The 26,822-nt window shown below is 42.0% G+C and overlaps 1 protein-coding gene across 1 annotated transcript in view; it reads left to right on the forward strand.

The window, feature by feature from the left end:
* Positions 1-339: 339 nt before the first annotated feature.
* Positions 340-26,822, forward strand: part of clpb (caseinolytic mitochondrial matrix peptidase chaperone subunit B) — a 44,505-nt gene continuing 18,022 nt past the window's right edge. The window contains exons 1-6 of the mRNA XM_049576448.1: positions 340-1,012; positions 2,900-2,951; positions 8,536-8,622; positions 18,271-18,374; positions 19,820-19,948; positions 26,293-26,390. Coding sequence (XP_049432405.1) covers positions 565-1,012; positions 2,900-2,951; positions 8,536-8,622; positions 18,271-18,374; positions 19,820-19,948; positions 26,293-26,390 — 918 coding nt within the window. The 5' untranslated portion in view covers positions 340-564. The remainder of the gene's footprint in view (positions 1,013-2,899; positions 2,952-8,535; positions 8,623-18,270; positions 18,375-19,819; positions 19,949-26,292; positions 26,391-26,822) is intronic.

Consider the following 26,822-nt stretch of genomic DNA (forward strand, 5'->3'; position numbering starts at 1 on the left):
CCTGTGCGATGAAGTAAAATGATGCACGCGCTGTTAAAACTGAAGGTTAATTGTGACATCATTTCTTATTAAGGGAAACACCTGTTTCGTATTGTAGGGTGATGAAATACAGGACAACTATGCTGTAAATACAGTGGGTATTTTGGTCAATTAAATCCAGAAGTGACAGTTGGTGACATCACGCATGCGCAAAACAGGATCAACTGCAACCTGTTTTAAAATCACTAATAATATGCCTCACTGCAGTTTAAATGATTTAAGCGAACACGGAAGTACATAACAGATACTTATCTTACATCGTCATAAGCATCTGATATAGAAGTTTCCAGTAAAACACCATTTCCCAGAATGCACCGCGCCTTCTGGTGACATCACGCTACGATGAGGTGAAGCGGTTGTTTTCGTCTAGGTGGTTGTAAGTAGCTGCCTTGAAATTGAGGTGTAACGGCTGTTATTACCGGAATTAACGCGGTGTCCCGGGCCTGTAGGGTTTCCGTTTCCCTCTGGAATTATCGCCAGACCAAGGCTTTCACCCTCCGTCTCGTTTTCGGTGAGTTTATCGCCATGTTATCATCCATTCCCACCAGGCTTATTGCGCGAAGGTCGCGCAGCCTGTCACCGTGCAGCCGCGTGCTCCAGACCAGCGCAGGTGGCGCCACTTGCCAGAGCATCCGCGAGACACCGGCGGAGATCAACCGCAACCCCATCGTGTCCACCTCCCGGGTCTCCAGGAGGGGGATTTTGGCGGAGGAGACGGCAGGTACCAGTGTGAACCCGTCGGTGCAGTTCCACCACCTCGCCCCTAGATGGCTGTCCAGCCTGGAGAACCGCCGCAGCTCCTGGGCGGCTCTGGCCAGCAGGGGGCGCAACAACAACCAGTACTGGGAGGAGAGCAGCGGGGGTGAGGGCCAGGGGACAGGTGGACGAGCCAGCCGGGCAGGAGTGGCCTCTGCCGGTGTGCTGTCTGCTGCAGCCGTGGCCTTCTGCCTGAAGAAAGACTCTGATAACAAAGGTGCACTTTATCAGCTCTCACTGTGTTTTCTGACTAAGTATAATTGTTTTATCTATTAGTGATGGGTCACTATATTTAGAAAATATTTTAAAGTATGATTGTGGTCAGTTGAGTTTATAAGATATTGATGAATTGGATTTGGCTTAAAAAAAACAGCAGTGGAGAGCAGAGTTGGTTGGGACATTTGTGTATCAACATGGAATAACCTTCCATTTCTCACAGACTGCTTGAAGAATAATAAAAATACATTACCATACAATGTAGTGCGCCAGATAAAGATTTAGTATGTCAAAATACCAGGATGTTATGTATCAGGTCAGATTTTGCAGTGTACAAGCCAGCATGCTTCTCTGGCTATTCTGACCCACAATCCTTTGCGCAGGGGAAGATTTATCACATCAGATGACAGCTCGACAGCTCACTGAAATCTGTCAGAAGCTGCAGCGACAGATGACCGGGCATTTATGTAACTGCTGACCAGTCGAAAATTAGGACTAATTGTTTAAATCAAGAACCACTAGTTAAATAAACAGAATAAATATAAATATAACCACAACAAAAGGGCATAAGTGTTAAGTAAGGATAGCAAACAAACGCATAGCCTGTGTAATTTTACTTTTGTGAATATATTATGTTAGAATCTACAATGTATTCATTCATTCATTCATTCATTTTCCGTAACCGCTTATCCTCTTGAGGGTTGCAGCTGACACTGGGTGAGAGGCCAGGTACACCCTGTACAGGTCACCAGACTATCACAGGGCTGACACATAGAGACAGACAACCATTCACACTGTCATTCACACCTACGGACAATTTAGAGTCACCAGTTAACCTGCATGTCTTTGGACTGTGGGAGGAAGCTGGAGCACCTGGAGAAAACCCACTCTGACACGGAGAGAACATGCAAACTCTGCACAGAAGGCCTCCCCCGTGTATAATGTATACAGTCATTACTAATTGCAAAATAACAACATCACAGCTCTCAGGTGTTTAGTTTTATCTCCAAGGTATTTGATATATCACAAAGAGGGTCAAAGTTCAGGGCGTAATGTTATGAAAAAGTAGTATGTCCCCATTGTGTGCATGCTGCGTACTTTTTAAGGACAGCTGCAATACCTGCTAAAAGTAAAAGAAAAAGTATGCGATTTGGAACGCACCCATAATTTTATTCCTGACCTGACAGAGTTGTCTGTTCTAACAATATATCAAGTTTTTTAAAGGTTAACCCAAATGTGAAAGGAACAGTATTATGAATTGTACAAGGAGTGTATTTCCCAAAATTCTGCCTTCTCGGGACAGTTGGGGAAATGGGTAGGGTTAGTTGGGACACCTTGTTCCAGACTAAAAAAAAAGATATCTTTTAAACTGAACAAAAAAGTAATTTACCTTAAATTGACTGTCACTTGTTCACACATTTCTTTGAGATCTGGAAAAACATTTGTAAAATTATTATAATTTCATACTTTACTGAGATATGAAATAAAGCTGTTTCCGACTATTAATTTCAGCAGCACATATGAGCTTGATGTGGTTATTCAGTTACATATAGCCCATAGATTTATATAGACTATTGAGTTTGTTGTATTTTGCAAAACAAAAATGTCAAGAACAACTTGAGATTTATCAAAAAATTAAAAGTTAAATATGCTCAGTGGGTCTTATTCAATTAGGATAAGTTTTTGTCTAATTAAAAAAAAAAAAAAATGTAACCAGGTATATGGCAAAGATATACTTGCTTTCAACTTTCCAGAGAGGTACCGTCCCACCGTCTCTCAACTGACCCTGCTCTTCCCTTCTTGGCACATCCTTAATGTTCTCATATTTGCTCGAGTTCTCTTTATTAGTCTTGTGTAATGTTTTCTGCTCTCTTTTTGCAATATCAAGGTGATGCTCTTCTTGAGGCAGCAAGGACTTGTAACTCTCAAGATGTGGCCAGGTAGCGCACACACACACACACACACACACACACACAGTCACAGAAAATCACAAAAATGTGTTTAGTGCGCACTGTTCACTGCATATGTCACAGACACCTTGCACATTCGCTTCCCAGCCCCATAACATGGAGACACATTCTTGGCTCTCTCCATTCTTAACCACATGATTCAAGGAGGTGTTGCAGGGTGTTGTAGATGCCAAATAAAATATGTGACATGTTACATTTGTATGTTTTGACATTTTGATAGTCAGTCATAGTGCCAGAGAACAGCAACCCGTCATGATGGCAGTAGGATGTATGAGGATGAAAATAATTGCCAACAATTTTGAATTGAACCTATACATATGCTTTTGATGAAACTCAATTTCTGCACACTTCCATCAGGTGTGATAAATGTTGATTTCTTTTCTGAAATGAATGGCTGAAGTGAAGCCATAGTCCTCATGCTGTTCTTGTGTAAGAGGAGAGGAGAAACTACCAGAGGGGCCTTGTTCTCATTAGCTCAAAAGTACAAAGATACAGTATGTCCTGCGATCTCTGCTTTTATTCCTTTAGTTAAACTCAGTTGGGAATCAGCAGAGGTTTGCGATATTTATATGACATCATATGACTTGGGAGTTTAGTTATTGTAATGTGTAAATTCTACAGTTTTCAGAGGCTGTGCTAAATTAAATGACTTATTTGGCTGTCAGTGATTGTTTTGTCAGAGATCATATCCACTGCAAGTAATTATAATTCCTTATGTATCAGGACATTGAAGCAGAAATAATGTGATGCTTAATTTCATCTATCTCAGCCTGGACTACATTTAACTCCATTTACATGCTACAGAAACAGTGAGTGGTTCCATCTAAAGTGATCTTTGCAGTACAATGTCACTGTCAACCTGTAATGGGCTCTGGAAAGTAGAATGGGCTCTGGAAAGTAGAATGGGCTCTGGAAAGTAGAAAGCATTGTTTTTTCCTTTAAGAGCTTTAGACTTTTTTTCTCCACTCTGCTCTTGTGAATTATCGATTATCATTTGCTCTTTAGTCTCGTTCCTATCCTTGTACAAACCACAGATATATGCTGAAGCCACTTAGAACAGCTGCAGGTATGAAACCACAGCTCTATCACCTGTAGTCCCACCAATAACCACCAGGTGGAATAAGAGGACCACCTGTGTGTGTTAGCAGGATGGATTTCACACTCAGAGCTCTAGTGTTCAAATAGTGTGCCTTGATTTGTTTCCCTCCCTCATATTTGAAGTTTGTTTTAAAGATATTTTTCCTCACACTTGCAGTACTTTTATTTATCTTATCTACCTTACAAATTAAAATGCTCCCTTATTCTCGAGTCTCTTAGAATCTCACTTCACACTCAGAGACAGTCAACCAGAGCCACCCAAAAAAGAGCATGTCAGGTCCTGTAGTGCCTCTTGGTCCCATCTGTACTGCTGATAATATTGTAATACAAATCTTGAATAACTATGAAAACAGACCAAATTGAGCCACTGTAGACACAAGATCATAATCCTAAAATTTGGTGTGGAAGTTCAATACTGAAGAGCCTACAATGTGCCATGTGTGATGTATTAGTACCTTTGGTTACATAAACAAACACGTTGCTGTTCATATTGGTGGATTGTCGGATTCCCTGTCAGTCATGCTGCTTTTGGGCAAAAATCATGTCAACAATCAGCGCTTGTGTGTGTACAGTGCGTCATCGGGTATTTGTATCAGTGTATACGAGCGAGCGTACATGTGTTTATCCACGTGTGTCTCCATGTGGCGGCTAGAGTTACCTGTCCCCAGATGCCAGATGGCGCAGGTGAGAGTGCAGAGAGATAGTCAGCAGATCACAGATGTGTTAAGTGCTTTGGTTTAGGTTATACAAGTGGTAGAGTGTCAGGGTGTGCCTGCAGAGAGACTGGAGAGGATGGAGGTCTCGTTTTTTACACAGATTTTATAAAAGCTGAATCACTGTAATACTGAAATAGCATTGTAACACTGGAAGATGTGTATGAAGTTGATGTGCTGTCATGCATAATGAGATGCAGCTTCCACAGATAACGATGCTGAAGTTTTTGGAATGAAAACTGCTGTCATTTTCTATCTTATGCTTGTCTTTAGTATTTATAAATTTGAAAATGTCCCCCTTCTAGTTTTATTGCAGCCTAGCATGTGAAACCACATGTCATCTTCTGCTGTTACTCATTTGAACTGAATGGAGAATCAGGTTGGGACATTGTCCGGAGTTGCCCTTTTACATGTGACAACAGGAGATTATCTGTGTCAGACGTGTCGTCTCCTAGAACACGGCTTATTTCCTGGCTTATTTCCCACCTCAGGGGTGTTTCCAGGCTAGAGCATGCAGGAGGCAGAACATGATGCAAAAAGTGGTGCGGAAAACACAGTGTTTCATTTATGTAGCCAGTCTCTTTCCGTTCCCTTAATTACTCTGAAGATTTCGAGACAGTTTTGTTGGTGTCGTTGTGTAAATGGCCCTTGTGGTTTGTGTCCACAGGTTTCGTCATTTCCACATCTCCCATTCATTGTCTGTGTATCTCTGTGCGATGCATTCTGGTAGCACCGCGTTGTGTTTTGCTCCTCATTTGCATAAAGTTGAATCTATGCTACTTGATGCATATCAGGGGCGTCCAGTGCAACTCGCCGCCTCTGGAGATTCCTGAAAAACGAATCATTTTCATTCTGAAATGAAGACAGATTCAGCAACTTCACAGCTTGTTTCTCGCCTCAGATGTTTTCAGAAACACATTTCGGTGAACTGTTTTCTTAATACAAGAGATGTTTCCAACTGAGCCGCCATGTCGGTCTATTTTGAAATCCAAGAACAGCCTATGTTCTAGGGGTGGCTGAGCGATCGTCCACTTCGATCCCTGGCTCCTCCAGTCTGCATGTCATAGTGTCCTTGAGCAAGTTTCTGAACCCCGTCAGCGTTAAAAACGGAGTAGCAGGTGGCACCCTGCTCGGTAGCCTCGGCCACCAGTGTGTGAATGGGTGACTCATAGTGTAAAAAGTGCTTTGAGTGGTCCAATGTCTAGAAACCATTTGCCTATTTATTTAGTGGCATGCCCATCAAGGGTCCAATGCCAGGAAGCAATGCGACCCCTAGTGTCAAAAAATGCCCCTGTGGACACGTACCATCCTTCTTTGCCCTCGGATGTTTGTATTCTTCCAGCTTCGCACCACTTGTGTTCGAGAAACACCATCAACAAGCCCACTTATTCGCTGTGAATTCTCAGGACAATTATCTGCTCTATTAACAGATGGGCCAGTCGGTAATTGCATGGACTTTGTACTAGAGAGCTGGCAGGATAAAATCTATTCGATTGTCAGCTGATTCAGGCACTTGCATTCTCACATACGTACGGCTCCTCTGGGTAACGTCTAGATAAGTTCAGGGTTGTGGTGCAAGTGTGAAAGGGGTTTCTGTGACCCTATAACTCACAGCAAAACTCACACTCGAGGCTTTTTCAGGTGGTTTCATTGCGGGATTTACAGATATCCTTGACGCTCTGTTGTCTTTCTCTGCCACATTTGAAAGTGACATTGACTGAACAATATCCAGGTTTCATTAAAGGCCAGGTTTGCCAGATACATTAGCCAGACACTTGAAATATACAGATAATTTAACCAAAAATGTCACTTTAAGCAGAGTGTCACCCCAGTTTGTGGAGATTCTGACAATCCTGTGACCCTGTCATGTAGTTGTTTGACTCATTTGATTTAAATCATTTTAATTGTCATGGACCACAGTTTACCTGCCCTGCTTTTCCATCTAATTCTGCCATGTATTTGTGAAATACAAAAGCTCCGACTTCCCACAGTGTCCCTAAATTAAATCAACCTTTCTGTAAAACTAATGTACTCATAGCCGCTCAGTTTGAATGAACCAAAACAAGCACTGCACCCTGAAGAGCTCAGATATAGCTGCAGTGATGAGCCATTTTCTCTCATTCTGCATGCAGACCGGGCAGTGAAAACGGAGCCGGAGAGCAACAGAGCTGAGTGCAAAGCAGACAGAGGCCACTGTGTTGACTGTAAACACACACACTGTCTGCCTGCTCAGCACATGAGACGACAGACGGATCACTTACACGCACACACACACACTTATAAAGCCTGTGCCACTCCAGTACCTGATGTCATACCCTCGGGCAGGAAACTCAGCAAACACCTGGGCTACACACACAGACACATTAACTGGTCAAGGAGCAAGTGTGTGTGTGTTAGATAGAGACAAAGATATAACGGGCTGGTTTCATGCTGGTGTGTCTAACAAGGCAGGCCTTTGGTACAGTCACACAAGCAGCTGTTCAGCCAGTGGTCATTTTCACATTTTTGCATATTTCATGTGCGTTATTTCCCCTTTTACATGTGAACAAATCTTCACTCTCGTACCATTATGTCTCAGCATGTATAAGGATATTAACAAATACCCCTACTCACTATAGCTGCAACTAACGATTACTTTCATTGGTGATCAATCTGTCAGTTATTTCCGCGATTATTGATTGTTTATAAAATGTCCAAAAATGGTGAAAGATGTTGATCAGTGCCCAAGATGGCTTTCTCAACATCTTGGCTCGTCTACAACCTAAGCATATTCAGTTTAATGTTACAGAGGAGTTAAAGAAAACAGGAAATTGTGAAAGTAAGAACCAGAATTTTGACTTATTTTCTCAAAAATTTACTCAAACTGATTAATCGATTATCAAATTTGTAGGTCATTAATTTAATATTTGAGAATTAATTGATTAATTGTTGCAGCTCTGCTACTACCATATTGGTACCACTACTATTGGCTCGACAGCAATGGTTGCCAGGTTACCATTGGCAACCATTTTGAGAAGTTCGCAACCAGTTATTGGCCTTTGGTTGTTATCAGTGGCAGCCACTATTTAACATTTCAAGGGACACTAAACAGCAAAATGTGCAACCTAAATTAATATTTTTTAAATATTTGTTTAATTAGTGATATTCAGAACTGGCAGCAGACAATGCTGCATGTGCGTTGGTGCATTAGTTACTCGCATGTGCACAGGCATCTATTTTAGAGGCAGTGTCAAAGCAAATTGAGCTGTTTCACTGTGGGGTGAAAAGTCCCATACAAATGTGCAAATTCATCCAAAACGCATCAACTGATAAATCAAGTTCACTAGTTCAAGGTAGCACACCCCACAGACCCACAGGTTTAGACAAAATATTTTGTACACCAGAAGTTTAGGGTGGAAACATTACTGATGACACTTCAGATTCAAAGTCTGTAACAGTGTCAGATAAAACACTAACAGAATTTTGTTCATTCAATGTAGTAAAACATTTATATGTCACATATTCATTATTAAGTTGACTTAATGCTGCATAGTTTTTTAATTAATCCAAATATAAGTGACTTAAAATGGCGCCCATATTTTCAGTTACAGCAACCAAAAGCTAAGGCCTGGTGCCAGCCTGGCAACGGCTTCAAAAAGTTAGTGTGGAGCCCTGCAATATGGACAGTTGTTTCAGATGCCCTCCACTACATGATGATAATAATGGTGATGTTAAATGCTAACCACTTTTCTTTTCCCTATCAGGCTGGTAAAAGAGGGGGTCGACCCAAATTACCGCCACCGTCTAGGATGGACCCCTCTCATGGTGGCGGCCATGAACCGACAGCACAGGTCTGTGTGTGTTTCAACTAAACCCACTGAATAAGTCGTGTGTTTCAAAGTTCTGCCCTCCCTGATGAACAAATGTAACAGTGATGTAGTGTTTTGGGTTCACACAGCTGTCTGCATGAGTTAGTGTGTGAGCATATGTCGTCCGTGTCCCCGCTCTAGTTGTTACAGTAGGTCTTCAGAAGTGCAAAGTGCGACTTTGAGACTGACAGACGGTCTTTACCCGTTCCCCCATCTCTCTGTCCAACAAATTAAATTAGCCTCCTGGCCCCCAGAACACACACAGCACAGAGAGGGGCCGAGGTTAAGGCCGGGCTAAATCCAATTTACAGCGCTTTTTTTTTTTTTTTTTTTTTTTCCCCCCCTCTATCAGGACTGTTTGGTCACTTTTTATTGTTTAAGGGCCTCATGTGCCCGTGAGAAGCATAATGTGAAATTTGAATATGAAAATAGCTGAAAATGAGCTTACTTTAGATGTCAGTGTTACAGTGGCCCCTCCTCGAGTTCGTAAGTTTGAATTTAACGCTGCTAAAATGGAAATGTGAGACGAATTGAAGTTTGTCGGAACAAATGATTTTTCGTTCTGCAATGTTTCGGAATTGGAGCGAATAATTTGTGTTAATTTGAAAGTTTAGATTTTTATTTTCTGTATTACTTATAAATGTGTTCTAATAAACTTTTCCATGAAGTTAATAAACTGAAGAAGCGTTTAATCTAGTAGTTGGTTTTAATAATTTAGGTAATCGGTAAACAGTTTGTCATTTTTAGGAAAAATGCCAAATGTAAGCTGTTTCCAGCTTCTCAAATGTGACAATTTGCTGCTTCTACTTGATTTGTGAATTGGATGTCTTTGGATTTTGGACAAAATAAGTGATTTTTTGATGTCACATTGGACAGCCAGACATTTTGATGAGCATTATTCAAAATTTTCTCCCATTTTTTTGACAAAAATCAATCAATAATTGTTCTACTCACAGCCTGGTCTGTAACCAGGATACATATTTGGTTGTATGTGTGTTTGTGTGTGTCACTGCACTGTCTTGTGTGTGTGTGTGTGTGTGTGTGTGTGTGTGTGTTATGAGTGCTATAACTCAGCGAGCCAGTGACACTCCTCTGTGTTTAATCCCGTCTTCCAACCCCCCAGTGAGCCGTCACTGCTGCAGGGAAGACAGAACATCGGTTCACACACATCAGTCACCCATGTCTCTCTCTCTCTCACACACATACACACACACACACAGTGAGGATGCATGTGTGAGTGTGTGCACAAACACACACATACAAGGGGAGTTTATACCAAATATCTTACAGGCCAACTACCTATTACTCAGTCACACACAACTTTATTTGCAGCCGTTAAGTGAAAACACAGGGAGCATTACTCAGGAACAAGGTCTAGCCTGTAGCTACAGTGTCAGCATGGATCTTATTGTTGAATAACTTCACCCCTCCCTTACACTGTATTTATATTTTCCTGGACCAGAAGTGATAACTGTGTTTCAAGAGACACAAGATTTAACCACAGCGCTATTTCAGAGGAAGCTGTCGAGTCCTCTGACTCTGTCGAGGTGTAGCGTCTACCAGGCAGGGACGAGGTGCGGCTGTTGGAGAGAATCAGGGGCGGAGTAGCAGGGTGTGTGTAAGAATTAAGGGTGAGACATCGGGGGGCGTGTGTTTGCTTAGCTTTGATGTGGGGCTAAATCAGGGAGGCGCAGGGCCTGGCCCTCTATTTGCACTCTTTAACACACAATGCCCATCTCCATCTCTCTTTCTCTCCCTCCGTCCCTCCCTCGCTGCATTCACGTGCACAATGAGCGCTCAGCCGAGTGTAACGCCTGTTGACCGTTCCGACCTGTCGGCCGAGTTACTCGATGTGAGGGAGGGGAAAGCGGAGGGATGATGGAACGAGAGGATGAGTGGCTCGTTGGGGAAGAGAGGACAGAATAGTCTAGATGTGGAGCGAAAGTGATGTGGAGAGGGATTATGGGTTTGGGAACGGGATTAGCTCTACTGAATAGAGGTGAGAAATCACCAGCACAGCTCCCAGTAACATATTCTCATCATTTGGTCACGATACAACATGACGATGATGGTAGGCAGCCTGGTTTAGTGACAGAGTCAGTTACCATATATCATTGTTTCTAACATGTACACTTCCTGTACACTGAAACAGTATTCTCTGAGGTGGGCCCGATAAAACATATATAAACTTCAAGGATATTCTTCTCTGTGTCACATTAAAACCACATTATTGAGTTTTCATTTAATTTTTCAACGCGTGTACATTGCTCACTTTTCATTCAAAGTAGAAATTTTCATAAGAGTACAGCGCTGGATATAAGGCATTGCTGTCTTATTTAATTTCACAGCTATGCAGCAACCATGCAGTGATTAGGAGAGTATAGCTGTTGAAAGTTGGACATGAACTTCACCACTTTGCACAGCCAGTATAACAGGAAAACAGGGAGAGTGTTTAAGTGAGTTAAAGTTAATAATTAGGTAAGGAAAAAGATGACTGGGTGCTCTGTATAATCAAACCTAAATCAAAAATATGAATCAGGTTAACAGGATAAACAGGTAGGCACTCCAACATGTAAGAGGACCACTTACAACAACGGCCTTTTAATATTTTCATCCTTGTTGATACATTTTTTTCTTACATTTTGGAGTGCTTTCCTTACCATTTATCCTTAATAATTAAGCTCTTATATTATTTAGGTAATTATATTATACAGGCTGTTGTTGTTCTGTTGGCTACATTTCACACTTGAACCTGTAGACCAGTGGTTTTTTAAACACCAAAGGGCAACCGAAACCTCAAGACACACCTGTATTCCACAACACTATCAGGGAAGTCCTATGCTATGACATTGAATTCACCTGTCTATCCTTCTACCTGGGGAACATGGACTTAGAAATACTTGAAAAGGACAGATATCTTTTGAAAATCTTCATGGCGGCAAGTAAAAAGGCCATAACACGGCAATGGCTTCGTGGGGGAACCCCCCCACTATCAACGAATGGATTACCGTAATCAATGACATTAAGTGTATAGAACGAATGACTTTCAGTCTAAGACTGCAAAAGGACAAAGGTGACACTTTTTGGAGAAAGTGGGACTCATACTTCACATAAAGAGGTGGCAACTTGACATGCATCTGAAATACTCTGATTAGTGCATATAACAAGAGTACCGTCATAGTCTTTAACAACCAACTCGTGCCCCTGTTCGTTTGTTCTCCTTCTTATTTTTTTTTAAAATTATTTTCATGCAAATTGCTGTTGACTAACAAAGTATCTCATGTAACTCCATTATAAGTTACCTGTACAGTAAGCAGTGCTTACTGTACAGAATTTGCACAAAAATTTGAAAAATAAAGTTTTAAAAAAAAAAAAGGCACACCTGTATATATATCTGTGCACAAAAACTTTTGTAACGTGTTATCACTTATTACGACATAAGACAATAAAAATGAGAAAAAATGAGACAGGTAGTTTTTGTGGTATTGTCTACTGACAGTTTTTTTCTCTTTTCTTTTGGTGATAGGTCTTTGCTGGTTCTCTGTTGTAATCTGCTCTGTACAATAAAGCTATCTATTGTACTTTTCTCCTTTTAAATGTTATCATCCCTCACACTGACTGCCAATCAGGGTTTTTGATGTGTCACTGTGTCACACATAATTCCCACTTACGTATGGCGACAAATAGTTTCCCTGTGTAAGTCTTTTAAATTAAATTAAACTAAATGTAATTACATTTTTTAGGTGGAATTTGCCTCTCTGCTAGGAAATGGGTGCGCACAATATACTGGTACAGTTAATTAAAAACCCATTCATAACTTTTTCTATAGGCCCCGTTCAGTATTGCAGTAATAATGTGTGAATATCACAGAATCCCACGGCACACCTGATTTGGCATCACAGCACAACATTTAAGAACCACTGTTAAAGACAAAGAAATGTACCTACTAATGTTGTATGGATTACTTCATTGTCATAATCCCATGATGGGCACCTGTTATATACAGTATATTATGACTTTCTTTGATAGGAAACCCATTGGTTTGCTGACTCTCGTTTTAAAGCCTCGAGTTTGGCATTTAGACCACTGCCATCTTGTTTTTTTGGGGCTAGAAGTGACCATATTGGAGGGTGGATCTGACTCAGAGTCAGTCAAAGTGGCCCACCTTAAAATATGCATAGCTTCAAGCCTTCATAGAAATTTTAACAGGTGAGTTACATTAAAAGTTCAACCCCCTGCAGTTGTCATGAATGTGACAGTTATTGTACCAGGCTATAAACATGTTTATTTCTACTGTAATATTAGGCATTTTAACATGGAGGTCTATGGGGAGTGACTAAACTGTAGAGTCAGCCTGGAGTGGCCTATCGATTCAGATAAAGAAAAAAAACACCTAACAGGGAAAAAATGGAACGAACCTCAGCAAGAGCAACAGAGGAGGGATCCTTTAGAAGAAAATAATTATATAAAGAAAATACTTAGAAGATTTTAGCTGAATAATACAGCATTTTTACCAATGTGGTTATTTGGCTGAAAAAAAAAAAACAAAGCAGTGAAGCTGTCTTCCTGGCATCTATCTGACCCCAGGTGTGTGCCAGGTGAGATGAGGTCAAGTGAGGTCCAACGTCTGGGCCAGGTGGTCAGAGACATGGATGGTCAGTTCGGCTCAGGTGTCTATTATAGCACAGGGCCGACGGAAGTGTCCATTTCCTGTCTTCCCTCCAGGGCAAGATAAGAAACTAACACCAGCCTCGAGCCGTAACACCGGTCACCTGCTGGCGAACCTCGGCACAAGCTGGAGGGTTAAATCTACCAGTGAATAGTGGTCATTAATTCAAGCTTTCGATACAAGAGCTGGGTGGTTGTTCAGCAGGGAGAACTTCCTTTATCTGGTCCAAGCATCTGTTGAAGTGTTCTCAAGGAAGATGTGAACTCCCTCTCAGCTCCAGGGGCGATGCTTTGCTCCTTAAAAGAAACTCTTATCACAATATTACATGCACATTTTGTCTCGGTTTAGCTATGAAGGTAAAATAATGTTGTAATTTACAGATAACATTGTTTTGATACTTATAAAATTTTATTAGGAAGTCTGCAATTTTAACTTTGGCCCACTCCTTTAAAATGGGAATTTAACCTAATTAACCTCTGCATGCCTTCAGTTTGGCGTCAAATTAGTGCTGCAACTCTCCTCCTTAATGTCCCAAATAAAGTTAGCCACTTGATCATCAGTTGATTAGCAAAACTATCAACTGTTTTCAAAAGCTCATTAGTTTTAGCACTATCCTGGATAATTAAATCTCCCTCTTTCATCTTTTTAGCTGCACTTTCCTCCTTTCATCCACTCCTCCTCCTCCTCTCCACAGTTTTCCTCTCTTTATCCCTGTCGTGTTTACCTTCCTGATGCCATTAACCCTTTTCAGACCATCTCGTTTCTTCACACAGCCCTGCCCAGCCTCGTGTGACCAACCGTAGTTTGTGTGCGTCTGTATGTGTCTCGGAGGATGCATCGATGTGTTTGTAGAAGTGCTTGCAAGGGTGAGAGGAGAGCCCTCCGTGGGTCAAGGCCCCCCTGCCGCCCCCAGCCACAGTGATACAGTAACAAAAGGGGACCCCCCAATAGTCCTTTATACTCCCTCAGCAAGGTCAGACACAAAGACCTGGCCAAGCTGTTCTCAGCATCGCTCTCCCACAGGAATGTTCTGGAGTGCAACACAAACTACTACAAGTCTGCTCTGATTTTAATTATGTTTTTTATGCTGTTTTTTTAGTTTTACTGACATACTGGAGCCATTTATTTGGATGGTACACTGTACTGTGTGTACTGTGATGTATACTGGCCTATGTACCATGCGTACTGAAGGATTCCACTAGAACCATACAGACCTAAACATGGAGACACCGGAGGAGGTTACTAAATTGTTAATTCCAAAATCACTAAATCAAAGCAGAAAAAGCAACAATGAGGCTACCCTGACCCTACACAAAGCTACACCACTACTATCCAAATGCGACATATGTCTGACCCACGGCAGCAGTTTCGGGCCAGAGCCCGAGGAAACACACACATTTCCACTTTAAAAACGCTACAAGCAAAGGGCTCATGTTTTCTTGCATCACTTCTCCCTCGTCTCTTCCTAATTTCAGTAGTCTATCGTCTCATGCCTGGCAGGTTCGGCAGAGTGCATCTAGTGCACGTGGTGATCTATGGCCATGTGATGCACAGATGATGATCACCACTCTTCCTTGTGTGTAGCATTCATTTCTCTGACTGCTGGGAAGGCAGAAGGAAACACTGCCAACCAAGTCACCTTGCAGCCCCCTCTCTTTCTCTCATTTTCTGTCCGTATTTTACTCCGTCGTTCTGTCACTTTCCCTCTCTATTGCACTCCCCCCATCTTTCTCTCGCTTTCCCCCTTAATGTAGTCTATGTAAACTTTTGCCATTTACGCACAGAAACTGCTGGTTTCATTTATAAAAAAAAAAAAAAAAGCAGAAACCAAACGTGATTCAAGCCCCGGTTCAATAATGAGAAATTACGGCCTGGCGCGAACCTGGCGGGTCTGGTCGGGCCCAGTCGGAGTCAAACAGAGAATCAGAGCTCTAGTGTGACGTAGAGCTGTAACGATTTGTCAACTGACTTATTAATCAACAGACAGATAAATAATTGTCAACTATTTTGGTAACTGAATGAATGTTAAAGTAATTTTTCATGCACAAATGGCAGATAGTGCTGTTTTCAGCCTCTTGAATATGAAGATTTTCTGTGTTTCTCTGTTTTATATTATATTAAACTGAATGTCATTGGGTTTTGGAAAGACTAAACAAGACATTTGAAGACATCACGTTGGACTGTGAGATACTGGGATGGACATTTGTCACTATATTCTGACATTTTATAGACTGATAAAAAACGCTTAATTGATTATTTTAAAAAAGTAACCAGCAGACTTAAATGATAATGAAATTAATGGTTAGTTGCAGCCTACTGCACCTGCACCCACCATTCATGTATGTGTTGCATCTTGAGGACACATTGCATTAATTTCTGAGGACGTGCACAACCTAACAGAGGCAGCCATCATTGGTTGTGTGAAAGAAGCCATTTGATTTCGAGATGTAAGGCTCTGGGAAATTACAACCAGCATTTGTCGTTATTTTCTGATAAACATTTCATAGAGAAATTACTTGCAGAGTCATCTTTAGTGAAAGTAAAAATGTTGGTTGCATCCATTTATTGTTACATTCTCTAAATGTCTGTTGTCAAATGTGTTTTATTTTTAAGACATTTTTGTCCTGTCAAAATATCTTATTTTCCTTTTTAAAACAGTACTTCACTGTGTGTTACTCTTACTTTAATTTCACACCTCACCTATAAAGTGACTGTGTGGTGTTATATCAGAAGTGACTTGTGAAGTCTCTCCATCCTTTCTGAGGTCGTATCTCCTCCCAGTACTCGTTTTAAGAGCACAGGTCCTCCTAAAGAGAAGCTGTAGTCTGTTACGTGGTCAAGCACAGTTGCTCTAAAAAAGGGGTCCGCCTCATCCTTCTATGAATAATCATTTTGCTCCATTTAAGCCCTCTGAGGCCTCCTGCCATAACCATTTAGCTGAAAATGATCCATCACTCCCTCCCAGGCTGAATTACACAGTCGCAGATTTAATGGCAGCCAGCAGCGTACTGGCAGGGTTCATGTTTCGGCCATCGCCCCCGTCCTCTCTCTCAGTGGGCACACACTAGCTGACTAGTTTTTGTGTGTGTTCATGTGCATGTCTGCGTCTCAATGTCAAAGCCAGTGCTCACATTCACAGTGGCAAATGTAAAACGTGCGAGCGAGCGTGTTCTGTAGACAGAGAGACGGTACCTGGAATGTCCGTTGGGTCACAGTGAGTGGTGTTGCCGAGGTACTCGTGTTTGTTCTATAAGGCGGTACGCTCCAATGAAGGGCTACACACAAACACACAGACCCCCCTCCCTTCGCCAACGGTGCCGGAAACAGGCCCGACCCTTGCCCCTTCAATGTACACATATGTACATGTTACAAAGCAGACTACTATGTATTGAGGGAGGGGAGCAGCCACTGGAGTGTATCCACCATAACGGAGCAGACTAGAAATGGAAGTAAATCAGGTGGAAGAGTCGTGGTCAATTGAGGAATTAACATCTGTGCGGCGTGTTTGTTTTCAAGCTGTGAGGATGAGAGAAACTTTGTTAAAGGGTCAAGGTTACACTCACAAAGGAAGCAAGTCTCTTCCAAGTCTTAAATCCAGTCTGCATCTTACTTCCTGTAACATGGCTACATTGTCAGGTGCTGTGACACATGCTTGCTTGTGTCTTTTTGGGAACAGTGGGTACATTTACATGCACACTAATATTTCACTGTTATTTCAAACATGACAATATTCTAGGATTGATATGGGTCATGTAAACAGCATTTAGCTACTTCTCTGAATGAAACTTTTTCTGATTAAAACATGGAATATACTGAAATTATTCGGGCTTTGTAACATTTTTTGGACATGTTTACAGCATATTTAGAACATACTTCTCAATTGGGATTTTTACCACACTTCTCGGCACACAGCTTTTGCCTATTTACGGTCGGCACTGTATGTTGTCATAAATTTGTTGTACACAAACCAACTATCCAACAGTTTTCAAGGCTGGTGTAGAAATGCATGCCCAAAATAAAAGCCCACGTTTTTGGTTGAAAGAAGACACACAGCCACTTTAAACACCATGAAAGACTTCGTCATCCATTTTTTGATAGGTGCAGATATTGCAGAAAACATGCAACATGCTTGTTGAACTCGAAGAAGGTCCAAAGGCCAAAACGTCATCCAAATAAATGAAGTCTATTGTCCGTGATCAGCACCTCAGTATAATTTTTGGTGTGCGTTTCTTTTATATTTTAAACGTGCAAATATTGCAACATTGACCTTTTCAAGAAGATGGTTGAAGGAATGAAAAAGGAAGGCTGTGTTCACACGGTTGAACAAGAACTCTGACAAAATCCTGGCATGTCATGATAAACGGCATGTTAGGGCATGTTTATCAGAATATGCGCAGCTGCATGTAAACTGGAGTATAAGTGGAATACTAATTTTTATTTGCCATGTAAACAGCTTAGTAGGAATGTTGTCTTTTTTAAATAAGGGCTCTAATGTTTGTGGATGTAAACATAAACAGCTTGATTAGGGTTGGGCAATTTGACTATACATGCTGTGGGAGTTTAGATGTTTTAGCAGGTAGCTGTCTCTTTAATATCTTTGGTTGTATTAGGCTATTGAGGGCACTGCTGCTTTATGACAATAATAGATTTACAGTACTTTAGCATTAGTATGATGAAGAACATCATCTGTTTTTTTTAATTCACTGGATTTACCAAAATTCGGAGACCCTCAGATACTTCATTTTCTTAATATATCATGATATATATGTTGATGTAACAATATAAATATATGAATGCCCCAAAGACTCAATTGTATCTTTGAGCAGTGTTGGCTGCAAATACAGAATTACTGCTGTGGAAAGACTTGGTCTGTGTGCACGTGTGTGTTAATATAATATGAGTTCCAGGCAGGATTATTACATGGATTTAAATGTGTGCGTGTGTCTTTTGTTGTTTTCCAGTGTGGTAAAGGTTCTGCTTGAAGCCGGTGCCGACCCAAACGCCGGAGACGACTTCAACAACGTTTACGACACCTCGCGGGAGAAAGGCATCCACTCATTGGAAGGTGAAAGCGAAGAAAAACCCCACTTTGTGATTGTGTGTGCATCCATCATGCATGTGTTTGTGTGTGTGTGTGTGTGTGTGTGTGTGTGTGTGTGTGTGGTTGGTATATTACATGTATGAATCCAAAGTGTTGAACCAGATATTATGAGACATTATAATTTGCATAAAGATTTGCATATATGTACATGTTTCATTTCTTCCCTGTTATTTATTTTATATGTTCTGTGACAAGTGGTGTGTGTTTTATTTGTTTTTTCTTCCGAGCTGCACACACAACACGGAGAAGATGGCACTGGCACACACACACACACACACACATACACACACATTTTACCCCCCCTAGTCTGTGTTGGGTTTCTGCAGACATATTTATATGGGATATGTATATTGCAGACATTTATATGGCTGTCAGGTTTGGGTCCACGTGGGGCCAGCGTAGCGTGGGGAAGCGTTTCCCAGACGCACGCTGATGGATGGGCTAGGGGGGCCTGTGCGACGCTTTATTGGGTTAGCTATGATTATCCCGCCCTGTCTCTCTCACACACACACACACACACACACACACACACACACACGCTGCATAGAGAGACTGTCGGAGAGATAGAGAAAAAGAGTGGGACGGATAGATGAAGGGAAAGACTGATGAAGGAAGGAAACATGACAGGAGGAAGGCAGTGAAGGGGGCAAGGGAAGAAGCTAGGGAGCAGCGATGGAGCGAGGGAGGTTAAAGATGGAGGAGAAGGAAGAAGACGTTTGGGGTGATAGAGGGAGGGAGGGATTGGAGGAAATGGGTGGGATGATGAGGGAGGGAGAGGCGAGGAAGTCAGGAAATGGATGAGACAAAGTTATTGGGATAGAGGGAGCGGGGAGGGAGGACGAGGGTGCAAGCGATGAAAGGAATTGATGGATACGGAGGAGGAGAGGAAGGAGGCGGAAAAAATAAAAATGGATGATAGAGGAGTGGCACGAGATGAGTGCTCTTATGAAAAAGAGAAGTAAGGAGAGAATGATAGACTGTCTCTATTATTAGTGAGGAGCACAGCAGAGGAGACCCTTAAAAACAGCTCACATTATTCCTATCGTGTTGGACAGTCAAGCTTCAATCTGTGAAAATGAACAACTCTTCCAACGCTGGAAACAGCAAAGACAATTTTGTAGTCTGCAGTGTTATCATTGTCACACTTTTGGAGCCTTACCATGACTGTGAATAGATTAAAAAACGCTATTCAGGCTCTCAAGGCTCTGACATTTCCAGTTAAAGGTGCTTGTTAATTCATCATACTCATCTTCTTAGCTCCACAGGGTTTACAGGTTGCATCTTACATTGGTGCCGGAAATAGTGTGTGTTTTGTGCCTTTTTTTCTGTCGACCAATGCACATTCTGCAAAAGGAAGCACTTGTTCTAATCTTTCTTGTCTCTGTGTCGCTCTCGGTCCCTCCCTACAGTCCTTGTGTCCAGAGAGGATGAATTCAGCAGCAGGCTCAGCAGCAGGGCAGGCTTCCGGGGTTGCACAGCGCTTCATTACGCCACGCTGGCTGATGACCCACGCACCGTCCGCATGCTGCTGGAGGCTGGTACGTTGAACCCCACCCATGAGGGGTGGGCGATATCGCCAAAATCTTTTAGCATGTTATATTTACTTTTATATCATGGTAACAATATATTAGCCTGGTGAGACCATCCTGATAATGTGAGCTTTCTGTGTCAGTCTGACCCCACTGCCACACCAAACACTGAGAAAAAGAAAAATTAAAACCCAATCAGGGATCCGCACTGTAGTTGACAACATGAGCAGCCAATCAGGACTGTGTTGTAGTTGATGACATAAATGCAGGTGGCAGCTTGCAGAACCGTAGTGGTGGCTCCTGCTCCCTAGTAGAGTAAACACAACAAGTTAAGTTATTGCAGAAATGGAATACAGAACAACATTTAAAGGGATAGTCACCCAAAAATGAAAATTCAGCCATTATCTACTCACCCTCATGCTGAGTGGAGGCTCTGGTGAAGTTTTAGAGTCCTCACAACACTTACAGAGATCCGAGGGGGGGAGTGGGTAGCAGCACGACTGCACACCTAATGGCTGATGGCGCCCCAGATTAAAAAGTCCAAGAACACAGAATTGAAACCACAAAATGTCTCCATACTGCTCGTCCAAGTGTCATGAAGCTCTGACATAAAAAGCTATTTGGAAAAACGTCATTTGAACTGCTTGTGGTTCTCATTAGAACTCTTGTAGTTCTTGTAGTACTTAATATAATATTGTCTGTAGCTTGTAGTTCTCATTCTTCTTCTGAAGAAAAGACGTTTTACGCTGGTCTTCCAACTGGATTTGGCAAAAGCTTGATTTATTAACTGGCTCCACTGGTGAAGAAGATGTTCCACGGTGTTTTGTTTAAGTTCGTCTGTCAAGGCGAGCACTCTTGCCCACTGAAAGTGTTTTGGGCGGCAGTGGGGCCAGACTGATACAGAGAGTGAAACAGAATGTTGAGCTCATCTCACCAGGATGGTCCTACCAGGCTAACAATATATATTATAATACAGTAATTGTTCTGAATGTTCAGTTAAGGAACAGTTTGCTTACTTCATCACATTTGATTATTTTCTTCTTTTATTTGGAGCTTTAATACAAGCAAAAAAACTGCCCCACACGAGACAACAAAAAAGAAAGGTTTAAGGTTCCTGAGAAATAATTTTAATTTAATTTAAAAGGTTTCTACATCTACAACTTGTCTCTCCTCCTCCATGTCTGCCCAAAACATGCTACCCTGCGATGCTGGATTCACATGATCACGTGAGACTCCAGTCCCAATTTGATGCATAGCCTGCCCCGAATAGCTTCTGCGATTGAAACTGTATTGCCAAATCTCTACCGGTGGACACATTTCTACTGTTATTGCCCAACCCAAGCATCCCTAACTCAACTTCAGAGTCCATGAGGGATCTCTGAGGGTCTAAATATCTACACATAGTCTGCAGTTTAATTTCATGGTAGTATGATTCTTAAACGTGGACCAAGAATCTCCTTCTTTTTTAGTATGTCAACCTAAACAGTGAAAATCTTAAGCGAGGTTATGACAATAGGGGGTTCTTGAATTTGTCATGACTCACGTTTATGCTCCCCATTTACATTTATAGTATTTTGGTGTTTAGTCTTCAGAGAAAGGGAGGAAGACGACGGATGAGGATTTTTGCCACTACTGCCTAGATGATTCGAGTCCTGGGGCTCCCAGTAGTTAAGTAGGTAAGGCGTGTGCCCCATGTGCAAATGCAGTTTCCTTGCTGCAGCAGCTGCGGGCTCAATTCCAGCCCACGGCCCCTTGCTACATGTCGTCCCCTCTCTGTCTCCCCGCCTTCACACTTTAAACTGTCCTTTCATTGAAGGCAAAAAAGCCCCCCAAAAACAATCTTTAAAAAATCCAGTCCGTCCCTCGTGAGGAAAAACTGCAAAAAAATGCAGCTGTCACCTGGACTCTGTCAGTCTCAGCTAAAACAAACTGACAGAACTCAATTATATTGTCAACCTGAAGGGAAAAGTCCCAGTGATTCAACAGAATGTCTTTATCTGTTGTTAGGCTGGATAAAGCTCAGGCTGTATTCAATTGACAGTTACTTTGCTCATGTAATACTGTGGAGGTTTTGTTTTGGGAGAAGATTGTTTCTGTGTTGTTAAAAGCCAAAAAATATTTATTCTAAGGAGCAGTTTATTAATGCGAGGAAACAAATTGTTAATTCAAGACACATGTCAGGCTCCTCACCTTAGCCTTTGCTATACAAACTAAATGGTGCTCATTTTGTCCTCAGAGCTGAAGGCAGCATCACCTCAGCTTTAAGAAGCTTTCCATGTATCATCATCTTAACGCTCCCACCCCCGAGTAATATAAACAGTATTACAAAGCTCATTTGAAATTGATCACTTGTTCATACCCCCTCTCTACTCACCCCCATTACACTCCTGCACCTGTCGTTGACTCAGCTCCACCGACACACACACACCGACACACACACACCGACACACACACTCAAAGACCCTCGGGGCAGAATATCCCCCTCAGTTTCCAGGCGAGCAGCTCTTAAACAAGCGAGGCCTAGTTGAACTGTGACCTCCGCACAGAACATGCCCTTGGGGTAACTCCACAATCACAGGATGCGTGTGTCTTTGTGAGTGTGTATATGTATGAATATATGTCTTTGTGTGCGCATGTGTGTGCTTGTGCATGAAATTATTCATATATTCATGTAGGCTTTTTTGATATGTTTAAGTACGTACACGCCTTTCTGAATCTAACTTGGGGGGACATTTGTAGTCGTTGCTTTTTAGGCTGATATGTTTTTAATCTAAAAAGATTTTTCCATTTTTTGGATCAAACACCCCAACCACCATCAGTGAACACACACACACAAACACACACAAGCTAGTATTAATGTCTTGTTTATGTTTATGATGGATGGTGCATCCAAAGCTCTGTCTGCCTGCCGCCCCTCCCGTCTCACTCCTGCGTCAGTGAGCAGCACTCTGTACGCTTAAACAAATCACTCGGTCTAACTTGATCAAATGTTCTGCAGACGCATTTTTGAATTAAAAAGGTAAGAAATTTCACAAAGCAGAGACATTTGTTTTAAGTCAATCTGATTAAAGACAGGGTGGGCTTTTGCGCACCCGACTGGGTCGTTGCTGGTTTGGCGCCACCATCGTGGCCAATAACAATCATGACATCACACACTGTCAATCGCCGACACATTGCTGCCCATGTGTGTGTGCGATTCTGTGTAATTAAGGACTTTTATATTAGTTTTTAATGCGTTTGATTATTGTTGACAAAGCGTGTGTTATTGCTACTCCCTTTTTTTCTTGAATCCATTTCCTCTTTGTCGCCTCCTATCCATCTTTTTTTACATCATCATGAAAAATCTTATAAACTGCACAGCTTCAGGACATCTATGTGGATTTGGATGTGTGTGTGTCGTCTGATTGTGCATCACCTTCCTTTCATGGATGTGCACAATGCGTGCGGATCTGTGTGGAGTTGTGTGTCTCCTTTACCGTCTTATTTCCCTTGTGTTTGTGTGAGTCCATGTTACTCCGCCAGCCGTGGGTTTGCTCTTTTGGCCTTAGCCGGCCCTCGACTCGCATCTCCATCCATCACAGTCTCCAGGCCCACCCTCGGGCCTCTCCTTGCCCCTCAGTCCCTCGCCCTACCTGCGGAGGCTCTCTAGCTTCTCCCCAGGCTCCACATCAGGCCCGTGGCCACAGGCGCTCAGTAATGGACGGCTCCGTAGGTGGTAGGAGGCCAGAGGAGACACACATGCTCGCAGACACACACAATACAGATACAAGGACACACATGCACAAAGACCAGCAGGGGCTCTCTCCCACCAGCTGCAGTGAAAGAGAGGGAGGAGGAAATAGGAAAGAGGAGGGGACTCCTAATAGGCATAACTAAAGCACTCCTAATGAAGGGATCCTGTGTATGCGTGTGTGTGTGTGTGTGTGTGTGTGTGTGTGTGTGTGTGAGTGTGAGTGTGAGCGTTCAGATGGGGGGGGGCCTGTTTGTGTGAGTGTCGTTAGTGTTGATCCTGTTATAAAGTGCTATGGCCCAGAGGGTTGGCCTGATATTAAAGCCCTAAATGATGCTATTTATTATGTCCAGTGTGTGTGTGTAGGGTGGGGGGTGCTTTATTGCTTTCCTCCCTCATGTTTTTGGTGGGTGGAGGGATTAGTGGTGTACGGTGGGATCGATAGCTTCGTGAGCAGGTCACAAAATTTAGGGGTTTATCGATAATGATCACAGTGATTATTAGTCTCTGCGGTCGGTGCTCAGAGCGAGAGGAACAACCAGCACCTGTAATGATTACAGGCACTGTGAAGAGTTTTCCTGAGTGTAGCTCACTCAGAAAAACTTAGAGGACAACTTAGTGTAGTTGAGATTTGGTACAAATATCCGCTCATCAGCTGAGCAGGTACAGCAGAGACCTGAATAGATAGATGATGATTAAAAATATCTTAAAGGTGTATTGTCACTTATAATGTGTCAGTGATTCATTTTAATCACACTATATCCTCATAACATAGAGATTTCATTGTATTCCCTGCTGACTAATCATTAAGTGACACATTTTATGTCACTCCCTGCACTTCCTCTCGTGTGTCAGCAAATTTAAAGTTTGTTAAATTATATTAAGGCCCAAAACTAGCAGATCAGACACTGTCCGATCAAAGAGTAAGTAAGTAATGATGATCAAGCATTCAAACTGCATTCAAACTACTTTCACTCCGACAAAGGCTTTAAGAAGAAATGTGTTGGTGTCAGCGATTAAACATTAAAGGCTTCTTAATTTACTGAAGAACCACAGTGCCTTGCATTTTCCCTCTTGTTTTTGGACTTCAGTTTCAGTATGTGAGAGTTTTTGGTAGTTTGTGCTATGGATGCCTTTTGCTACCAATTGATCGATTAGTCTATCAACAGAAAATTAATTGTCAGCTATTTTGACAATCAAAAATCTTTACGTCACCTGCCTCCATTTAAGTAATATAAGTCCTCTGGTTAAAAGGGTGACATAAGCAATGCAATTTGACTGTACCTGAAAGAAGAAAGGTTTTCACACTGAATACCAAAAAATGCTGTAAGAGGATCTGGATCAATTGTTGTTTCAGGGATTTTGGAAAGGGCTTTAAAAGTGGAGAACCAATAAATTAAGCGATGTAGGCAAGACCAGAATGTATGAGCAAGTATTGCAAGGGAACTTTTGCATCTATTACAAGAATCATCTTTGAGATTTTGAGTATAGATTGTTGAAGTCTGTGTATCACCTCTTTAAGTATTTTTTTTTCAAGCTTAAAAGCCAAACATTTGCTGGTTTCATGCTTCTTAAATGTGAGGATTTGATGCTTTTCTTCGTCATCATAATAATAAAATGAACAGCTTTGGATTTTTAAACTGTTGGGCGGATACCATTTGAAAACGTCACACTGGGCTTTGCGAAATGAAACTGGGCATGTTTCATTATTTTCTGACAATTTATCAAGAAACTATTACTTGATTAAATGGGCAGATTAATCAATAATGAAAATAATCGCAAGTTGTAGTCGTACAGTAGCCAAAGCCTGGAGGATGGCACGTCTTAGTTGTCGAGTATACTAGAGACCAAAGCTACACCTTTGTGTGTTTGTGTAGTGTCACTTTGTTTTCTTACAAAAAGAGTCTTTTCCAAATGTGAAGCTGATTTTGCAACAAAAACAAAGTTCCTTACATTATTTATAGCATTTCATTTTGTCTTGCTTATAGCCGATGCAGTGGAAACATTCACCTGTTCATGTGGAGGCACGTATGTGTGGGTTGAGCGTGGTGGCACAGGTCAGGGCAGAAGGCACCGCTAACCACCCTCACTGACAACTCCTGGCACACTTCACGCACGCTGTGACATTATGGTTCTTTTCCTCATTCATACTCCGACGCCTTAAAGATCCGTTTAGTAAAAATTTTTCCTCCGTTTGACCCCTCCTGCTGTGTGATGTGCGTGTGCCTGTGTGCCTCAATGGCCCCCAACCTGCAACAACCTGTGCTGTGTATGGATTGTATAATAACCCAGGGTGTTGGTGTGCGGGTGTCGGGGTCAAAGTGTGTGTTATTGGCACACGTTGCAGATATGAAACCCCCTACAGGGTCATTGCATTACCCTATTGCTTCACTTCAGTTAGTCTCGGTGACCCCTGAGCCCATGTGACCTCTCACCCCTAAGCTCACTTCCTCCATCGACGTTTTGAGCCTCCTGCTGAGGTGGAGTGTGTAGCAAAAAAAAAAAAAAAAGAAATGTTGCTGTCTGTTGTTAGTTTCTACCATTTTATAAGTGGCTACAAATAACTGGATTTGTGTATCTAACGTATGACTTGTACGTTTGTATGTTGCATGCTTGCATTCAGGTGCCAACCCCCTGCAGACCAATGCTTTGGGACACACAGCACGGGCCTACGCTAAGGAGGGAGATGTGAGCAAAGTGCTGCAGGAGTTTGAGGGCAAGGTATGACACTCATACACAGACACACACTCCTGTACAGACTGTGCAGAATGTACAAGCAAATTTAAAACAACATTAGTTTCCATGCACACTAATGTTTTGATGCTGCAGTAGTTTCCTGTGGCCTGATCTGAATGACTCAGCGCTATTCACTCAGCGGACATCTGTGTCATTCACTTGCCTTCACGCACACAGACACACACTCCTCAGGAGGTCTGTGTCACTCTGCTGACTGAGTGACAGGTGCTATTGAGTATTAGAGATGTGAAAGCTGGTCGAGGTTAACTGGGGTTAAAAACATGCTGAACAAGTTGGATTATATATGAACCGTATATAGATATTGTTCTATGGGGCTCTATATAAAACATATTAAAAAATAGTTCTTTTTTGTGCAGTATTTTTTCTGATAGTTGGTATTTTTTCCCGATTGTTAAC

Source organism: Epinephelus fuscoguttatus, linkage group LG5 (assembly GCF_011397635.1).
Source record: "Epinephelus fuscoguttatus linkage group LG5, E.fuscoguttatus.final_Chr_v1".
NCBI lineage: Eukaryota > Metazoa > Chordata > Actinopteri > Perciformes > Serranidae > Epinephelus > Epinephelus fuscoguttatus.